The sequence below is a fragment of the Stegostoma tigrinum genome, chromosome 1 (assembly GCF_030684315.1).
Source record: "Stegostoma tigrinum isolate sSteTig4 chromosome 1, sSteTig4.hap1, whole genome shotgun sequence".
Classification (NCBI taxonomy): Eukaryota; Metazoa; Chordata; class Chondrichthyes; order Orectolobiformes; family Stegostomatidae; genus Stegostoma; species Stegostoma tigrinum.
Genome location: NC_081354.1, coordinates 186264446 through 186284792, shown reverse-complemented (window position 1 = coordinate 186284792; position 20347 = coordinate 186264446). Strand labels below are relative to the sequence as shown.

Genomic DNA, 20347 nt, shown 5'->3' with positions numbered 1-20347 from the left:
CTCTGTATCTAACCCCGTGCTGACCCTGTCCTGGGAATGTTTGATGGGGACAGTGTAGAGGAGGCTTTACTCTGTATCTAACCCCGTGCTGTCCCTGTGCTGGGAGTGTTTGATGGGGACAGTGTAGAGGGAGCTTTACTCTGTATCTAACCCTGTGCTGCCCCTGTGCTGGGAGTGTCTGATGGGGACAGCTTTGATGAGTATAAGACTATAAGATATAGGAATGGAATTAGGCATTCAGTCCATTGAGCCTGCTCCACTATTCAATCATGGCTCCTAGATTTCTCAACCCCATTCTCCTAGCTAGTGACACCCTCATCCCATGAATGAATAAATGAAAAAAAATTTGCTTGTGGGTCAGGTAGTAATCCAGAGATTATTACCCTTGTGTTTCTGCTTTTCAATTTAGCCCCCAGCTGCTCATATTCTCCCAGCAGAGCCACTTTTCTCTTTCTCTCTGGATTTTTGGTTCCGATGTGGGAATCAAGGGAAAAAGCAGGAAAGTCAAGCTGAGGATGATCAGACCAGGCATGGTCTCACTGAGTAGACCCAATGGGCTGAATGGCCTACTGCTGCTTCATGCCACTTTTGGTTTTATGGCAACCTCTGACTATCCCAATCTACACGAAGGTTAAAGCCACCCATGTGTTCATTCGCAGAGACTGATCTGATTGGAGTGAGAGGAATATAAATTTTAAACATAAGAACCTACGTTAAGGACAGAATAATTTAAACTTCTTGCTAATCTGCTTCTTTGTCCTAGTTTTACACCATGTCATCGCTTTTTGTCTCCTTCCACCTGCCTCAATTTTCCGAGGCTGTGAAACTTCAAATCAGAGAATCATAGACAGTACAGTGCAGAAGAGTTCCTTCAGCCCATCTCGTCTGCTGACCTCTTTACACCAATCCCATTTTCCACCATTTGGCCCATAACCTTGAATGTTCTGACATGTCAGATGCTTGCCCAGGTATTCTTTAAAGCTTGTGCGATGTCCCACCTCAATTATCTCCCCTAGGCAATGCATTCCAGACCCTCACCACTTCCTGGGGGATACGTTTTCCTCAAATCCCCTCTCAACTCAAATCCGCCTCATGGCTTAGAAGGGGTGGACGCTGGGAAATTGTTCCCGTTAGGCGGGGAGACTAGGACCCGTGGGCACAGCCTTAGAATTAGAGGGGGTAAATTTAAAACGGAAATGAGGAGACGTTTCTTCAGCCAGAGAGTGGTGGGCTTGTGGAATTCATTGCCACGGAGCGCAGTGGAGGCCGGGACGTTAAATGTCTTCAAGGCAGAGATAAACAAGTTCTTGATCTCACAAGGAATCAAGGGCTACGGAGAGAGTGCAGGGAAGTGGAGTTGAAATGCCCATCAGCCATGATTTAAATGGCGGAGTGGACTTGATGGGCCGAATGGCCTTACTTCCACTCCTATGTTTTATTGTCTTATGCTCAACCTCCGACATTGCATTTTATTGTTGTGCCCACTAATCATTGACTTTTCAATGAAGAAGAACAGCTGCTTTCTGTTCATTCTGAACATGCCCCTCATCATCTTGTACACCTCCATCAGGTCGCCCCTCAGCCTTCTTGCTCCAAGGAAAACAACACAAACTTATCTGGCCTCTCTCCACCACTGAAATGTTCCATCCCAGGAAACATGCTGGTGAATCTGCTCTGCACCCCCTCCAGTGCAATCACATCCTTCCTGTAGCTGTGGCCGAACCAATTCTAATCAGCTCCAACATGACCCCTCCCCTCCCCCACTCTTATGATCTGTGCCTTGATTGATAAAGGCGAGTGTCCCCTAAGCCTTTTCTAATAACCCTATTTATCTTCAGGGATCTGTAGTCCAGCATCCCAAGACCTATCTGTTCCTCTGAGCTTCCTGGAGTCCTTCCAGTCATTGGAATAATTAACAAGGCAGGGGAGTACTCAAAGTGCAGTATCCCACATTTATCAGGGTTAATGATCAGCAACGGGAAAATTAATGGAACTGAAGAGTCACCAATTCGCAGGATCCGATGGCTTCTATTCACAGGTATTTAAGGACAAAGAATTATACAAGATAATGAGAGGCATGGATAGAGTCGATAGCCAGAGACTATTTCCCAGGGCAGAAATGGCTAGCACGAGGGGTCATAGTTTTAAGCTGGTTGGTGGAAAGTATAGAGGGGATGTCAGAGGCAGGTTCTTTACGCAGAGAGTTGTGAGAGCATGGAATGCGTTGCCAGCAGCAGTTGTGGAAGCAAGGTCATTGGGGTCATTTAAGAGACTGCTGGACATGTATATGGTCACAGAAATTTGAGGGTGCATACATGAGGATCAATGGTCGGCACAACATTGTGGGCTGAAGGGCCTGTTCTGTGCTGTACTGTTCTATGTTCTATGTTCTAGAACAAAGAAAATTACAGCATAGGAACAGGCCCTTCAGCCCTCTAAGCCAGCACCGACATGCTTCCCATCACAACTGAAACCCCCTCCCCTTCTGGGGACGGTATCCCTCTATTCCCATCCTATTCCTGTATTCGTCAAGACACCCTTTAAAAGTCACTATAGTATCCACTTCCACTACCTCCCCCCACCCCCGTAGCGAGTCCCAGGCACCCACCACCCTCTGTGTAAAAAAAAAACTTGCCCCGTACATCACCTTTAAACCTTGCCCCTCGCACTTTCAGGCTGTGCCCCCTGGTAACTGACGCTTTCATCCTGGGAAATAACTTCTGACTGTCCAGGAATTAGAGAACATGTTGATGCCCCAACCGTAATCCTTCAGAGCTCCCTGGTTTGTACCTCTGGATTGGAAAGGTCTTCATGTAACTGTGCTTTCAGGGAGGGTGACAGAGGGAAACCAGGGAATTACAGACCAGTTAGCCCGACATCTGTACAGGGAATCTATGACCGAGGATGCAGTAACTAATCATCTCAAAAAATTTCACTTAGCATGGATTCATGTAGGGTAGGTCCTCAGAGTTTATTTGAAGGGGTGACAAAGAGATAAGTCAATGGATGCTCTTTATACAGATGCTTCTTATGAAGTCCCACACAGCAGACAGTTGGCCTGGGTGGAAGCCCATGGAAATGAGGGCACATTACTGGCATGGACAGGAAACTAGTTGAGAGGCAGGAAACAAACAGTTGAGACAATGGGTAAGTGTTAAAACTGGCAGGATGTGGCCAGTGGTGTCTCACAGGGAGCTGTGATAGAGCCACAATATTCATTAACAACTTGGATAATGGCATAAGAAATCAAAAACCCAAATATGCTGACAACACCAAATTGGAAATCGTATTCTAGACCGTGTCAGTGACAGCCACAAATTACAACAGGGTATTAATGGATTAGGTGATTAGGCAAAGCTGTGGGAGATGGATTTTAATACAAGTGTGAGGTTATCCGTTTCGGACTGAAAAAGGGATACATTAGGGAACTTCTTAGAGAAAAAAACAGTGGATGTCCAACAAGATTTGGGGGTTCAGGCGCATATCTGTTTAAAATGCCATGAATAGGTGCAGAAAATAGTCCAGAAGGTAAATGGAATGCTAGCCGTCCAATGACTTAAGGGCTGGAAAATGGCAACGCAGAAGTTATGCTGCAGTCATACAAAATCCCAGTTATACCCCACTTAGAGTACAGTGAGCTCCACACCTTAGGAAGGAGAGTTGGACCTGAAGGGAACTCAACCCAGGTTTATAAGGATAATACCTGGACTTCAGGGGTTAAAGTATAGGGAGAGGTTAGGCATTTATTCACTAAAATTTTAGAAGTTTAATGGATGATCTGATCAAGATTTTCAGGATATTAACAGAGAAAGTTAGGCTACATAAAGATAAACTATTCCCACTGGTTGTACGCTCTGGAACTGGGACATAGTTGAAGATTAGGGTCAGGCTATTGAGGAGGAAGCACGTCTACACGCAAACAGTTGTGGAGGTTTGGAACTCTCGTCCTCGAAATGTCGGTCAATCCTAATCCAATTGTCAAATTTCAATCTGAATCCAAGTTCCAAGGGGTATGGACCCATGGCAGGCATATAGCCAGAGATCAGCCATGATCTCATTGAATCGAGGGGCTGAATATCCTCCTCCAGTTCTTATTTTCCTCATTTCCATCTGCCGTGGATCTGCCCAATCTGTATGTATCCTCCTATAACCGAACACTTTCCACTTCTCTGTCACCCAGCTGATCTTAGTGTCATCCATAAACTTTCTTATCATTCACCCCTCCCCACAGTGTCGTCTCCATCATTTATAAAGATCAGAAACAATGAGGGACCCCCACACTAATCCCTGTGGTACAGAACTGCACACTGGGCTCCAGACACACAACTGACTTCTACCACCACCCTCCGTCTCCAGTCATGAAGCCAATTTTGGATCTAACTTGCCAAGTTACCCTGGATCCCATGTACTTTTGCCTTCTTTATCATTCTGCCCTGCGGGACCTCGCGAAATAGCATGGCACAGTGGCTCCGTGGTTAGCACTGCTGCCCTCATAGCACTAGGGACCTGGGTTCAATTCCACCCTCGGGCAGCTGTCTGTGTGGAGTTTGCACATTCTCCCCATGTCTGGCGGGGGTTCCCTCCAAAGGTGTGCAGGTAAAGGTGGATTGACCGTGCTAAATTGCCACATAGTTAGAAGGCAAGGCGGGGCTACAGGGATGGGGTGAGGCTGGCTGGGGTATTCAATGATGGGTAGGTGTGGGCCGAAGGGCTTGCTTTCACACTGTAGGGATTCTATGAAATATTTTGCCTGAAATCCACATAAATTCCATCAACTGCATTAGCCTCATCTACACACCTGGCTACCAGTTTGATAAATTTCAGTCAAATTTGTGAGGCATTCTTTGTGCTGATAAAGCCACACTTTGTTTAATCGGTTGAGGGCGAGGTGAATGTAAAGCTGCCCGGGGTGTGTGACGTGGAATGCACTGTCTGAAAGGTGTAGAAACTTCCAGAAGGAAATTCCAGCCCAGAGGATCCTGTCAGCCAGGTGTAGCTGAGACACACCCATCAACCTCATCGCCCAATTCCTTCTTGAATATGCCTCCCAAGCGAACCTTCAGAAAAGGGAGTATGTGGAGGGGATGGGATGAATTGGACAGCTCTGTCAGAGGGCCAGCACAGCCCTGATGGGCTGAGTGGCCTCCTCCCACACACTTTCTCACTGGGGTGCCTGCGGGTTTGTTTCCTTCCTGCAGACCAAGGCTGAAGATTTAGAGATGGAAGGCTGGGAGTACGCGTCTCTCTTTGGTTGGAAGTTCCACCTGAAGCAGAGGAAGACTGACAGCTTCCGTCGCCGGAGGTGGAGGCGCCGCATGGAGCCCCTGGAGAAGGCCGGACCTTCCGCAGTCTTCGCCCTGGAAGGTGCACTGGTGAGTGAAGCTCTCAGAGTTCTGGTATCCCGCCCCTCGGGGGTGGGGCAATGGCCTGGTGGTATTATCGCTGGACTGTTCACCCAGAGGCCCAGATCATGTTCTGGGTTCGAATCCCGCCACGGCAGATGGTGGAATTCAATAAAATATCCGAAATTAAGAATCCGTGATGACCATGAATCCATTGCCAGCTTTTGGTGAAAAACCCACCTGGTTCAGTAATGTCCTTCAGGAAAGGAAACTGCCATCCTTACCTGGTCTGGCCTCCACGTAACTCCAGACCCACGGTGATGTGGTTGACACTGAACCACCCTCTGGACCATAAATGCCGCCTGGCCAGCGACACCCTCATCCCGAGAATGAATAAAAGCAATCAGCCCTCTTCATATCTTTCCTCTTTCAAACTCTCCTGCTGGCTCGCCCCTTCCCTGGCCGTTATCCCACCGCAAAACAGTGTTGCTCCACACCATTCCCAGATGTGGAGGTGACGGTTCAGTTTCTGTAGTGCCTGGGCACCTCCCTTGCCCCAGCTCAGGCACTAGTAAGGACTTTGTGCCAGCCCGTGTTACCTTGACAGGGACTCATTCCAACACCATCCCGGGAATTCTGTATAAATCACCTTCAGCTCTTTCAGTGTCTCTGAGCTGTCGCTCTTCCGTTCACCAACCAAACCCCTGTGTTCGCTGAATTCCTGTTCCAAACAAATCCTAATTCTTCTTTACAAATTCATCCATGACCTGTGACAAAGTCCCAGTTACAGCCATAGTAATATGGCAGGCTCAGTCCTGTTTGCATGTTCAGCATGGAGACAATCCACTTACCCATCTGGCTCTAAGACTGTGTATGCCAAATAATCCGACTGCCGCACGCTCTCCCCATAGCCCTGTATCAATCCCCAAACTAATCCCACTGCCCCACTCTCTCTCCATAGCCCTGCATCAGTCTCCAAACTAATCCCACGTCCCCACTCACTCCCCATAGCCCTGTATCAAGTCCCCAAAATAATCTCACTGCCCCACTCTCTCCCCATAGCCCTGTTATTACTGCAATGATCTTTGCCTCAAACAGTAAGTTGGAGAAATAATGACCAGGAGGTATCCAATCTGGATCAGAAACCACCCTCCCAATCAAACAAAAACAGCTCACTTTCCTTCCTCCTGTTCCTCTGCAGGATGTATTGATGGAGATTGTCGATGAGCACTGTATCCTCCGAGGGAGCAGTGTACAGGAGCTGCACTCACTAGTTCCTGCAACAGCAGCTGTTATATTCCTGATAGGGAACACCTGAACTGAAACATAGGCCATTTGGCCCATTGAGCATATCTGTCTTTCAATAAAACCATGACCAATCAGACTTAGTTGAAGCAAGTGTTTAAATGTACTGAAACATGTTTGACGGGCCACAGATTGAAGGCAACTGTTTCAGCCAGATGTGTAAAGTGGGCAAAGGAGTAGGATGGGCTGTGTGAGGGGGCAGAGTGGCAGTGGATCTGACTGAAACCTACAGAACACATTGAGTGGATGGTGAGAAGATGATTCCACCAGTGGGGGAGACCTGGACCAGAGGGCACAGCCTCAGTGTGAGGGGAACGACCCTCTGGAACTGAGACAAGGAGGAATTTCTTCAAACAGACGGTAAGGAATCTGTGGAACTCATTGCTGCAGAAGGTGGTGGAGGCCTAGTCATTCAGTGTATTTAAGGCAGAGATAGAGAGGTTCCTGATTAGTAAGGGGGTCAAGGGTTACAGGGAGAAGGCAGCAGAATGGGGTTGAAAAATCTATGAGCCATGATTGAATGGCAGAGCAGACTTGATGGGCCAAAAGGCCTAATTCTGCTCCTATATCTCACTATTTAATGGTCTTATAGTTTGGGAGATCAAAGGATAATGCAGTACTGACTGAGCCCCTCACAGCCCTAGACTGAGGAGCTCAGCCTTTCGGGTCTGTACTGCCAACAGCAGTGGTTAGATGCCCCTGTGGGTGTGGTGACAAGTGGATTACGTTGACAGGTTGCTGAATTGGGCGTAGTGGTTAGGTGTGTGGGTTGGGAGGATGAGTGGGTCTGGCTGGGGCTGGTCAGGTCAGGACAGGAGCTTGTCAGCGAGAGGTCAGGGGGTTGGGGGTGGTGGAGAGAGGGATGGTATTAGTAGAGATGGAGGGCCTTTCATGCTGTTGGTGGTGGTCCTGATGTGTGGAGAGGGGAGATGGGGAGGGGGGTGATACATTTCAGCCGAGCAGTTATACATTCCCTTCACCCACCCCACCATCCTGGGAGTATTCTCCATGGCAACAGCCTCAACCAATCAGGATCCAACACCATTCATGACCTCATCACCTCAGGGGACCTCCCACCCACAGCCTCCAACCTCATTGTTCCCCAACCCCGCACGGCCCGTTTCTGTCTCCTTCCCAAAATCCACAAACCTGCCTGCCCTGGTCGACCCATCGTCTCAGCCTGCTCCTGCCCCACCGAACTCATCTCCACCTATCTGGACTCCATTTTCTCCCCTTTGGTCCAGGAACTCCCCACCTACGTCCGTGACACCACCCACGCCCTCCACCTCCTCCAGGACTTCCAATTCCCTGGCCCCCAACACCTCATATTCACCATGGACGTCCAGTCCCTGTACACCTGCATTCCACATGCAGATGGCCTCAAGGCCCTCCGCTTCTTCCTGTCCCGCAGGCCCGACCAGTCCCCCTCCACCGACACCCTCATCTGCCTAGCTGAACTCATCCTCATCCTCACCCTCAACAACTTCTCTTTTGACTCCTCCTACTTCCTACAGACTAAGGGGGTGGCCATGGGCCCCAGCTATGCCTGCCTCTTTGTAGGTTACGTGGAACAGTCCCTCTTCCGCACCTACATAGGCCCCAAACCCCACCTCTTCCTCCGGTACATTGACTGTATCGGCGCCGCCTCTTGCTCCCCAGAGGAGCTCGAACAGTTCATCCACTTCACCAACACCTTCCACCCCAACCTTCAGTTCACCTGGGCCATCTCCAGCACATCCCTCACCTTCCTGGACCTCTCAGTCTCCATCTCAGGCAACCAGCTTGTAACTGATGTCCATTTCAAGTCCACCGACTCCCACAGCTACCTAGAATACACCTCCTCCCACCCACCCTCCTGCAAAAATTCCATCCCCTATTCCCAATTCCTCCGCCTCCGCTGCATCTGCTCCCACGATAAGACATTCCACTCCCGCACATCCCAGATGTCCAAGTTCTTTAAGGACCGCAACTTTCCCCCAACAGTGATCGAGAACGCCCTTGACCGCGTCTCCCGGATTTCCCGCAACACATCCCTCACACCCCGCCCCCGCCACAACCGCCCCAAGAGGATCCCCCTCGTTCTCACACACCACCCCACCAACCTCCGGATACAACGCATCATCCTCCGACACTTCCGCCATTTACAATCCGACCCCACCACCCAAGACATTTTTCCATCCCCACCCCTGTCTGCTTTCCGGAGAGACCACTCTCTCCGTGACTCCCTTGTTCGCTCCACACTGCCCTCCAACCCCACCACACCCGGCACCTTCCCCTGCAACAGCAGGAAATGCTACACTTGTCCCCACACCTCCTCCCTCACCCCTATCCCAGGCCCCAAGATGACATTCCACATTAAGCAGAGGTTCACCTGCACATCTGCCAATGTGGTATACTGCATCCACTGTACCCGGTGTGGCTTCCTCTACATTGGGGAAACCAAGCGGAGGCTTGGAGGCCACTTTGCAGAACACCTCCGCTCAGTTCGCAGCAAACAACTGCATCTCCCAGTCGCAAACCATTTCCACTCCCCCTCCCATTCTTTAGATGACATGTCCATCATGGGCCTCCTGCAGTGCCACAATGATGCCACCCGAAGGTTGCAGGAACAGCAACTCATATTCTGCCTGGGAGCCCTGCAGCCGAATGGTATCAATGTGGACTTCACCAGCTTCAAAATCTCCCCTTCCCCCATCGCATCCCAAAACCAGCCCAGTTGGTCCCCTCCCCCCACTGCACCACACAACCAGCCCAGCTCTCCCCCCCCCCCCCCCCCCCCACTGCATCCCAAAACCAGTCCAACCTGTCTCTGCCTCCCTAACCGGTTCTTCCTCTCACCTATCCCTTCCTCCCACCCCAAGCCGCACCTCCATCTACCTACTAACCTCCTTGACCTGTCCGTCTTCCCTGGACTGACCTATCCCCTCCCTACCTCCCCACCTATACTCTCTCCACCTATCTTCTTTACTCTCCATCTTCGGTCCGCCTCCCCCTCTCTCCCTATTTATTCCAGTTCCCTCTCCCCATCCCCCTCTCTGATGAAGGGTCTAGGCCCGAAACGTCAGCTTTTGTGCTCCTGAGATGCTGCTTGGCAGCCTCACATTTTATTATCTTGGAATTCTCCAGCATCTGCAGTTCCCATTATCTCGGATCCATTTGCCAACCCTGTCTGCTGGCACTTGGAGGGAGAGATGTTTGAGGAGGGTGTCGAGAAGCAGGCATTCGCCCGTCAGAATTTGTAACCGCCCGGACAGTTCCCCCAAAGCCTTGCATTGGGACATTCCATAACGACCCGCAGTGCATTTTCCAAAGTGGACATCCGGTCTCCAGATTCCGAGATCGGGGCTAACATTGTTCCATTCTGCGGAAAACCCTGAACAGAGGTCACCTTCTCCTCCTACCTCACAGCCCTACCTCAGGGGCTTGGGCTCTGTGTTCAACAGAAACATTCTCACTGCTTTTAATTTAGTTTACAACAAGTATAATATTTGTCTTGAACGGGTGCCAGGAGCAACGACTGGCAGGGTTTATACTGACTACATAGAACATGTTATGAGGTGATTTGGAAATGGCAGCTTGGAGGCACAGCCTGGATGAAAGGAATAAGGGACTGATGTGTTCAACACCAAAGCGCAGCCGACAATCTCTTCCTGTCTCCACACATCCTGAGTTATGGAAAGTTCAATTTTCCAACAGTTAAATGGTCTCCTTTCTCTCTCTCTCTCTCTCTCTCTCTCTCTCTCTCTCTCTCTCTCTCTCTCTCTCTCTCTCTCTCTCTCTCTCTCTCTCTCTCTCTCACTCACATGCTCTCAGTATTGTCCACCAGCAGTCTCTGTAAAATGAGTATAAAAACATAAGAACTGGGAGCTGAAGCAGGCCATTCAGCCCGTCCAGCATGCTGTGCCACTCAGTACAATCTTTTCTTCATCCATTGATGGGGTGCGGTCACCAATGGCTCAACGTCTCATTTTAATTGTCCCGTAAGGAGAGACATCCCCAGCACATCTCTTGTGTGAGTCGCCTTTAGAATCTGATATCCCTCAATTAAAACTATTGTCTTTCTTCTAAACTTCACAGAGTACAACATAAGAACACAAGAGCCAGGAGGAGGCGGCCATCTGGCCCATCGAGCCTGCTCTGCCAATCAATAAGATCATGGTTGATCTTTTCATGGACTCAGCTCCAGTTACCCACCCATTGACAACAACCCTTAATTCCTTTACTGTTGACAAATCTATCTTTGCTTTAAAAACATTCAACAAGGAAGCCTCAACTGCTTCACTGGACAAGGAATTCCACAGATTCACAACCCTTTGGGTGAGGAAGTTTCTCCTCAGCTCAGTCCTAAATCTTATTTTGAGGCTGTGTCCCCTTGTTCTAGTTTCGCCTGCCAGCAGAAATATTCTCCCTGCTTCAATCTTATCTATTCCTGTCGTAATTTTCTATGTTTCTTTAAGATTCCCCCCTCAGTCTTTTAAATTCCAATAAGAACATAGAACAGTACAGCACAGCACAGGCCCTTCAGCCCACGATGTTGTGCCTAACTATTATCCTATTAAGATCAAACCACCCTGCATACCTTACATTATGCTATCATGAGTATAAATATAGCCCCAGGCTACTCGGTCTCTCCTCATAAGCCAACCCTCAAACTCATTGGCCTAAACTACTCAATCTCTCCTCAGAGGACAAACTGTTTCATCCTGAAAGTCAAGCTTTTCTGTATCCTTGGTTAATTGAAGAACCTTCTCTGAACTGCCTCCAATACAACAATATCCTTCCTCCAGTTAGGGGACAAAATAAACTGTAAGCTCTGCTCCAGATGTGCTCTCACCTCAGACAGTTGTGAATGTGTCCGGAACACGTGTGGCTGGTTTCAAAGGGATATCATGGGGGGAGCCTGTGCTCAGGCCTTTGTTATTATGAAGCCTGGTCTTGGTGTGGGGACTCAGCTCCTCCACTGCTGTTCCCATCCCCAGGCAGGGGTGCCTCGTGTTAAGGTACAGGGCTGGGATTGGGTTGGGGGTGGCGGGAGGAAGTGTGGCGAGGAGAAAGTGGACGGGGCTCACTCCTCGATGTGATCCCATGGGAGCATCCTCGTGATATTTGGGGGCAGCGGGTGGAGTAGAACGGGAGAGGGTTTGGCCTCAGTGGTGTGGTGACTGGGCCGATTTCGGTAGATGCTGGTCATCCTGTGTAGTAGAGAGTTGGCAAGCGAATACCAAGGGGAGGGAGGGGTGTTGACGGACCTGTAACCAAGGTTACAGAGCACCAGTCTTCAATGGAGTTTGAGCAGTTACTCTATCTCTGAAGGAGACAGTTGCTTTGTTTGGATTGAAATGCAGTTGTGTACCAATGTCCCTCTTGGTCTGCTGTAGTCACGTCAGCTGTACTATGAGTCAACAAGATGTAGAGCTGGATGAACACCGCAGGCCAAACAGCATCAGAGGAGCAGGAAGGCTGATGTTTCAGGTCTGGGTCCCATTTCTGAAGAGGGGTCCAGACCCGAAATGTCAGCTTTCCTGCTCCCCTGATGCTGCTTGGCCTGCTGTGTTCATCCAGTTCTAGACTGCGTTATCTCAGATTCTCCGGCATCAGCAGTTCCCACTATCTCAGTACTATGAGGCAGATGCCCTACAGGCAGGAATGTCAGGCTTCAATTCAATAAAGAACAACAAGCAAACAAAATTACAGTACATGAACAAGACCTTCGGCCCTCCAAGGCTTCACTGACCTACTGCCCGTCCCAAATAAAACCCCCTACCCTTCCAGGGACTGTATCCCTCTATTCACATCCTGTTTATATATTTGTCAAGATGCCATTTGAAAGTCACTATTACATCAGCTTCTACGACATAGAGCGTAGAACATAGGACACTACGGGCCCTTCGGCCCATCATGTTGTGCCAACCTATTTCCCTACTAAGATCTCCAGCAGCGAGTTCCAGGCCCCCACCGCCTTCTGTGTAAAAAATACCTTGCCTTGTACATCACCTTAAAACCTTGCCCCCTTGCACCTTAAACCCCTAACAACTGGCTCTCCCACCCTGGGGGAAAAAAAAAACACACTTGAAGACTCAGAACATGGTGTTCGAAAAGATACAGCCAGAGCTGAAGTTAAAGACACGCCTGAGATCTGTGAAATGTCACTGCTGAAGAGGCAGTGAGGATCCCAGTGAAAATACTGCTTCAGATCAAAAGTCTGCAGCTTCTCCTGACCAGCTCCCTGCTCCTGGGGGAAGTGAGGCAGAGCTGGGAACTCACCGTGAGCAATGGCGGAAGTGTGCAATTGCCACTGATTTTGCTGAGGGAAAAAAATTTACACATTTGTCACTGGTCCACCGTCTGAAGTGCAGAGAAAAAATTCAGGTGGAGAAGGCCCAAGCGAATGGTGACTCAATGGTCCATTCTCAATACCAGGGAGCAAAGTGAAATCAGTCCATTGGTCAATAGATACCAGCATTAACTCGAAACTGAATGACTTGCTGATGCTGGAAGTCAGAAACAAAAAAGGAAAAGCTCAGAGATAATGGGAACTGCAGATGCTGGAGAATCCGTGACAACAAAGTGTGGAGCTGGATGAACACAGCAGGCCGAGCAGCATTTTAGGAGCAGGAAAGCTGATGTTTCGGGCCCAGATCCTTCATCAGAAAAAGCTCTTCTGATGATGGGTCTAGCCCCAAAACGTTAGCTTTTTGTGCTCCTAAGATGCTGCTTGGCCTGCTGTGTTCATCCAGCTCCACACTTTGTTGCTGGAATAGCTTAGCAGGATTGGCAGCATCTAATGGAGAGAAAATCAGAGTTAATGTTTCAGGTCCAGTGGTTCCATTCTGAGGAAGGGTCACTGGCCCCCGAAACGTTAACTCTGATTTTCCTGTTCACCGATGCTGCCAGACCTGCTGAGCTTTTCCAGCAGCTTCTGCTTTTGCTCCTAACTGGATTAGAGGAAGGAAGAAGTGATCCAAAATGAAAAGGAGGCCGACTGAGAGAAGACAGACTCGTTCAGGAGAGCGACCGTTTGGTGCAGTATGCTGAGGTTGTGAATGAACAGCTACAACATTTTCCTGGCAAGCTGGGAGCAGCTCTTGCATTGTGCGAACAGATCCTGCAGACACACAGAGCAGCACAAACGTAAAGTACAGCGTGCACAGAAGAGAAGATGGTATGACCAGTGTGGGGAGGGCGGTGTCCACATTGCTAAACAATGACAAAGCGTGGAGCTGGACGAACACAGTAGGCCAAGCAGCATCTCAGGAGCACAAAAGCTGACGTTTCGGGCCTAGACCCTTCATCATTTGTGCTCCTGAGATGCTGCTTGGCCTGCTGTGTTCATACAGCTCCACACTTTATTATCTTGGATTCTCCAGCATCTGCAGTTCCCATTATCATTGCTAAAAGATGAATCATTTTGTTTATAAGTGCATGTCTAAAAGGAGCACAAGAAGCAGGTAAGATTAGGGGTAGGTTTAAGGGTAGGCTTAGGGTTAGGATTAAGGAGAGAGAGAGCAGTTGAAGATTCTGATGAATCACTCTGCACTGTACGACAGGTTGGTAGAGTCAAGCTGATTGGTGACTGTTGGAATAAGGACGGCAGAAGGGGAATGCCAGGTCAGCAGAAAGTCTCAGAGAGACACTGCTTTGTAAATCATTAGCCAGCCCAGGTGGCAGCTTGGGACCTAAATGGAGTCGTTCGATCATGCGCAGTGGAAGTGATTGAGCAGATATACAGTTAGAGCCGGACGCACTCACTCCTGAATGCAGAATCGGTTCCTCAGCTGCAGGCAGTTCACCAGGAAGAGGTGATCACTCTACTCACGCAGAGGACATATCAACCATCTAAAACAGAGGGTTACAGCAACCCAACAACAAAATTTTACAACACGAGTGATGACCATAACAACAACTAGTGATATAGGAATGACACTCCCTTGCAAAACAACATCGCTCAGATGAGAAGCCTTTGGCAACATACATGTAAAATATTAAGAAGCCAGAACAATTTAAGGATTCTGCATGATTTTGACTGATAGGAATAATGAACTACCAAGGCTTGAGAACAGTAATTGTATATTGTCCATGACAGTGTGTGGGGCTTTTTACCTTTCTTTGTATAAAAAGAGGATGTGAATTGAATTTGCAGTCATGTACAGATGTCATTGCTTGTGTGCTGTAGTGATAGGACCTGCACAATGAAGCACATGCCCTGCAGACAGAGGTTTTGAGTTCTGAGGAAGGGTCATTCGACCCAAAACATTAACTCCAATATCTCTCTACAGATGCTGCCGGAGCTGCTAAGCTTTTCCGGCAACTTCCGTTTTTGTTTCTGGCTTGCAGCATCCGTGGCTTTTTTTCGGTTTTTAGTCTAAAGCTTCATTTTGATAATGTCCTTCTCATGTTGAACACACTGCCATGTTGTACACTTTGGGCAAGTTTGGCCATAGGCGAGAGGCGTTCACTGCTGAGACATGGCTATCGGCTGATGGCTGAGTGTGCCAGTGAAGATTTATGAACCTGGTGTACTGTGAGACTGAGCAATGGTTAGTGTGGAGAGCAGTCTGTCCAGAGTGGAAGCACAGAGGCCCAAGAATACAGACCATAAAAGCAATAAACAGGGCTGTTGGCAGAAAAAACGGCAATGGAAGGTGAATAAAAATACTACTGTGACTAAAGACCTTGAAACAGCTTCAAGAACTGTTTCTCATGCTTACACATGCTCCCTCACATTGGCACACAGCGACACACACACACGTATACACATGCGCGCGCCAACACACAAACACACATTGTACACACACACATGCACGCACATGTCTTACGCACATGCACACGCACACACAAGAATGTGTGTTACCCCCCTCCCCCGACTCTATCTTCTGCATATAAACCAACACTTTCTTAGCGACCATCAATTCTGAGGAAGGGTCACCGGATCCGAAACATTAACTCTGTTTTTTTCTTCACAGATGTTGCCAGACCTGCTGAGCTTTTCCAGAAATTTCTGTTTTTGCTCCTGATTCACAGCATCTGCAGTTCTTTTGCTTGTTATGCAGCAATGCACAGCTGAGGCTAAATTCAGGTCATCCATGAATGGCAGAGCAGATTTGAAGGGCCAAGTAACCTGTGTTTGTTTCCTGTTTGTATGATTATTGTCTTAGTAACAGTGAGCATGGCAACATTCATTAATTTCCATTTAAAAAAAACCCTAGCTGATTCACTCTTGGCCTACAGGGAAGGAAAACCAGACAACTATATCATATAGGAGCAGAATTAGGCCATTTGGCTCATCAATCTGCTTCACCATTCAATTATGGCCGATATGTTTCTCAACCCTGTTCTCCTGCCTTCCTCCTGAAGCCTTTGATCTCTTTACCAGTTAGAAAACGCACCACTTCAACGCACCACCATGCTCCCTGGCCAACATCTCTGTTTCTGGCTTGCTGCAGTGTTCCAGCGAATCTCAATGCACACTGGCAGAACAGCACCTCATTTTCCACTTGGGGACCCTGTAGCCCTCCAGACTCAATATTGAGTTCAATCATTTTAGGGCCTAAACTCTCCCCGCACCCCATATACCAGGCCTTGTTACCACATGGCCTGCCATTACACACCCACTGTAGTTAGTCACTAACAGTCTCCATTAACAACTATTCACCCTCCCAGCCTGATCGTTAGCAACTCCTTTGTCTGTCCAACTGTCTTTCTCTCTCTTTGGGCTCTCTCCTATCGTTTACTCCCTACCCCACAAACCTCCCTATTTTCTGCATATAAACTGATGTTTTACCAGCCGCCATCAGTTCTGACGAAGGGTGACCGGACCTGAAACGTTAACTCTGTTTTCTCCTTCACAGATGCTGCCAGACCTGGTGAGCTTTTCCAGCAACTTTGTTTTTGTTCCTGATTTACAGCATCCACAGTTCTTTTGTGTTTTTTTATATGTGCCATTATTACCTGGCCTGGAAGTAAATGTGAGCGTGAGGTTGACTCTTAATGCTTCCTCAAATAAGACCACAAGACAAAGGAGCAGAAATTAGGCCATTCAGCCCATTGAGTTTGCTCCACCATCCAATCATGACTGATGAGTTCCTCAACCGCATTCTCCCACTTCCTCCCTGTAACCCTTGGTCCCCTTGATAATCAAAAACCTATCTATCTCTGTCTTCAATGTACCCAATGACCTGCCCCCACAGCCTTCTGTGGCAGTGAATTCCATAGATTCCCTACTCTCTGGCCAAAGAAGTTTCTCCTTATCTCCATTTTGAAAGGTCTTCCCTTTACTCCAAGGCTGTGCCTTCGGGCCCTAGACTCTCCTGCTAATGGAAACAACATCCACTCTGTCTGGACCATTCAGTGTTCTGAAAGTTTCAATTAGATCCTCCCTCATCTGCCTAAACTCCAGTGAGTAGAGTCCCAGAGTCCCCAAGTGTTCCTCATATGTTAAGATTATTAAGCTTTCGTGTCCAATCTAATCTGTTCAAACTGTTTTTGTTGGTGGGAGGATTGAGAAGCAGAGGGTGAAAAGTATTTGGGCTTTGGTTATGTATTGTCTGACACTCTGTTGGAAGCAGGTTCGACTGGGGCTTTCTGAAGGGAACTGGATGGTCAGAGCAAAGTGCAGAGTTAGGTGGCGAAGGAGATGAATTTCCTCCAGGTGCTCCAGTTTCCTCCCACAGTCCAAAGACGTGTGGGCTAGGTGGATTGGCCATGCTAAATTGCCCGTGGTGTACAGGGAGGTGTAGATTAGGTGGGTTATAGGGGGATGGGTCTGGGTGGAGATGCTCCAAGGGTCGGTGTGGACTTGTTGGGTCAAAGGGCCTATTTCCACACTGTAGGGATTCTATATGTATCAGAAGGGCCTGTACTGATCTATGTTTATATGATGAAGGTGTCTCTGACCAGGCACCATTTATTGCCCATCCCTAATCCCCAGAGAGCAGTTAAAAGTTAACTACCTTGGCTGGAGTCATGTGTCTGCCATCTTTACCTGGTCTGGCCGTTCCCTTCCCTGTGGGACATTGGTGAACCTATTAGCAACTTGGTGTCTGTGGGAGCTGCTTGTAACTAGCTGCACATGGACCTGCACCTGCAGGGGAGGACACATGATGGGAGAATCGGAACAAACTGATGGGAGTTTATTTATGTGAAGGTTGAGGTTTCCTCACTGACAGTGGTCTGTCTTTACAGGGCGGTGTGACAGATGACAAGAGTGAGGAGAAATCAATGTCAGCCCTCAACCTGGGTGTGAATACGCCCACCGTCTCCTGTATATTTGACTGTAAGTACAGTCCTCCTGGATCACCAGACTGCTGCATGTGCGTGAGATCAGCCTGGGTGGAGTTGTGTGTGTGTTGTGGGTAGGGGGGTGGTGGAGGCGCATGTTGGTGGAATGGCTTTCGGAATGTGCACAAGGGCAAGTAATGTAAATGGTGTCTGTGTGTCTGTACAATACCGAAGGAGGCCATTCGACCCACTGTGTCTGTACTCCTGAAAGATATACTCAGCCAATCCAACCCTATCTCTGTAACCCTTCAACTTCATCCCTTTCAGATATATATCCAGCTCTCTTTTGAAACCTCCGATTGAATCCACCTCCTCCTCTCTCCCAGGCAGCATGCTTCAGATATGAGTGACGAATGTGCTTTAAACAAAGAAAGCTCAGTTTCTGATCTATTGTGTTCTCTTCAGTTGGAACCAGATATCATCTTCGATGCTACCTTTATCAAGCGAGGGATCTGATTGCAATGGATAAAGACAGCTTCTCTGGTAAGTTCCGTAGCTTGCATGGTTTGTAATCAGCGAGGAGCCCCTCAGCAAATCTTTCACAAAATGATTGGAAGCAGTGAGAAAGCTCTCACGCGTTTGAAACCATCTTTGTTTATTAGTTGTCCCATATACTGACTTTCACAGCTAGGGCGACCTCCAACATAGCAAAGATATCACCCCTACCCTCTCAGCATTCTGAAGGTAAGGTTCCCTCCAGGATAGAGTCATGGAGATCTACAACGCAAGAAAAGGCCCTTCGGTCCATTGTGTCTTTGCTGGTCAAAAACAACCACTGAAGGGTCCTAATATGAAACATCAACTTTCCTGCTCCTCTGATGCTGCCTGGCCTGCTGTGTTCCTCCAGCTCCACACTGTGTCATCTCTGAACTATTCGAATCCCATTTTCCAGCATTTGACCCCTAACCTCATGTGTCTTGGCACTGCAAGTGCAAATCTAAATACTATTCCAATTTTCAGTGTTTACGCCTGTTCCACCATTACAGACAGGGAGTTCCAGGCTCCTACCACCTTCTGGGTGAAAACATTCTTCTTTGCTGCCCCTCTAAACTTTCAATCTATGCCCCCTGGTCATTGATCCCTTCTTGAAGGGGAAAAGTTCCTTCCTGTCTCCCTTATCCATTTCCTCATCATTTTATACATCTCAATCATGTCCCCTCTCAGCCTCCTCTGCCCTAAGGAAAGCAACCCCAGTCTGTCCAATCTCTCTTGGCCACTGGAAGTCTCCAGCCAAGGGAATATCCTTGTAAATCTCCTTTGCACCTTGGCCCACTCCCCATTCATTCTGTGCCACTTTTCCATGGGAAATATGACATCTTCCCTTCTTCCTGCCTTCTCCTCACTGTCTAAGGCCCAAAACGATCCTTCCTGACAAAGCAGCTTGCCCTGAATTATATCAAACTTACATGAGCTGCACCCATCCAGGCAAGTGGGGAGTATTCTATCACATTCCTGACTTGTGCCTAGTAGATGGTGGACAGGCTTTGGGGAGTCAGGAGGTGAGTTATATGCTGCAGAGAAAGTTGAATAAATACTTAACAGTAGATGACACTTATTGGATTCTAAAATTTTTATATAGTCAAAGGCAACAACAGGAACAGAAATAAACACAATAACCAGTTCTGGTAAAAATGCTGGAAAATTAACGGGACTTAAGGCCAATAAGCCCCCCTCACCTAATGGGATGTGTTAGGGAATAGGAATGACAATAGGAGCTGACAATGTAGCACCTTTATTTGAAAAGGGAAGGAAAGAAAACGCAGGTAACTTTCAGCAACTTACTTTAATGTCTGCAATCAGGAAAATTGCTTGTGTATTGTAAGGGATGTTAAAGCAGAGCAGGCTGTGATATCTCTGACCAGGCAGAGATATCACAGCTTTATGATGGGAAAGTCATGTCTGACAAATTTACAAGAATTTTTTGACGAAGTAACAAGCAAGATTGATAAAGGGGAAGCAGTTGATATAATATAGTTGGATTGTCAAAAGGCTTTGATAAAGGAACACACTTAATAAGATAAAAGCCTACTGTGTTAGATGGAGTATATTAGCATGGATGGAAAATTGCTTAACTAATGGAAGCCAAAGAGTTGGGATAAAGTGGGGCATGTCCAGTATGTTCCCCAGTGATCGGTGCTGCGGCCACAATTATTTACCATATTTAGGAACAACTTGGATAAAGAAAGTGGAAGAACTACAGTCAGCTTTGCAGATGACTTAAAAATAAACAGGAAGGGAAGTAGCAAGTAACAATGACTCTGCAGAGGGATATAGACGTGTTGAGCGAGTAGGCAGAAAGTTCGCGGTTGGGATGCATTGTTTGGAAATGTGCAGTTGTGGAGGAGTTGAATATTATTCAAAGCACTAGCCAGACTACAGGTGGATATTCAGTGAATACACTGTGGATATTCCTGGGCCGGTTA

The 20347-nt window shown here is 48.0% G+C and overlaps 1 protein-coding gene across 5 annotated transcripts in view; it reads left to right on the top strand.

Moving 5' to 3' along the window:
* dysf (dysferlin, limb girdle muscular dystrophy 2B (autosomal recessive)) overlaps positions 1-20347 on the top strand; it is a 296195-nt gene that overhangs the window by 170292 nt on the left and 105556 nt on the right. For all 5 annotated transcript variants that reach the window (XM_059650606.1, XM_059650615.1, XM_059650610.1 and 2 more), the window contains 3 exons: positions 5199-5372; positions 17829-17919; positions 18330-18407. In XM_059650606.1, coding sequence (XP_059506589.1) covers positions 5199-5372; positions 17829-17919; positions 18330-18407 — 343 coding nt within the window. The remainder of the gene's footprint in view (positions 1-5198; positions 5373-17828; positions 17920-18329; positions 18408-20347) is intronic.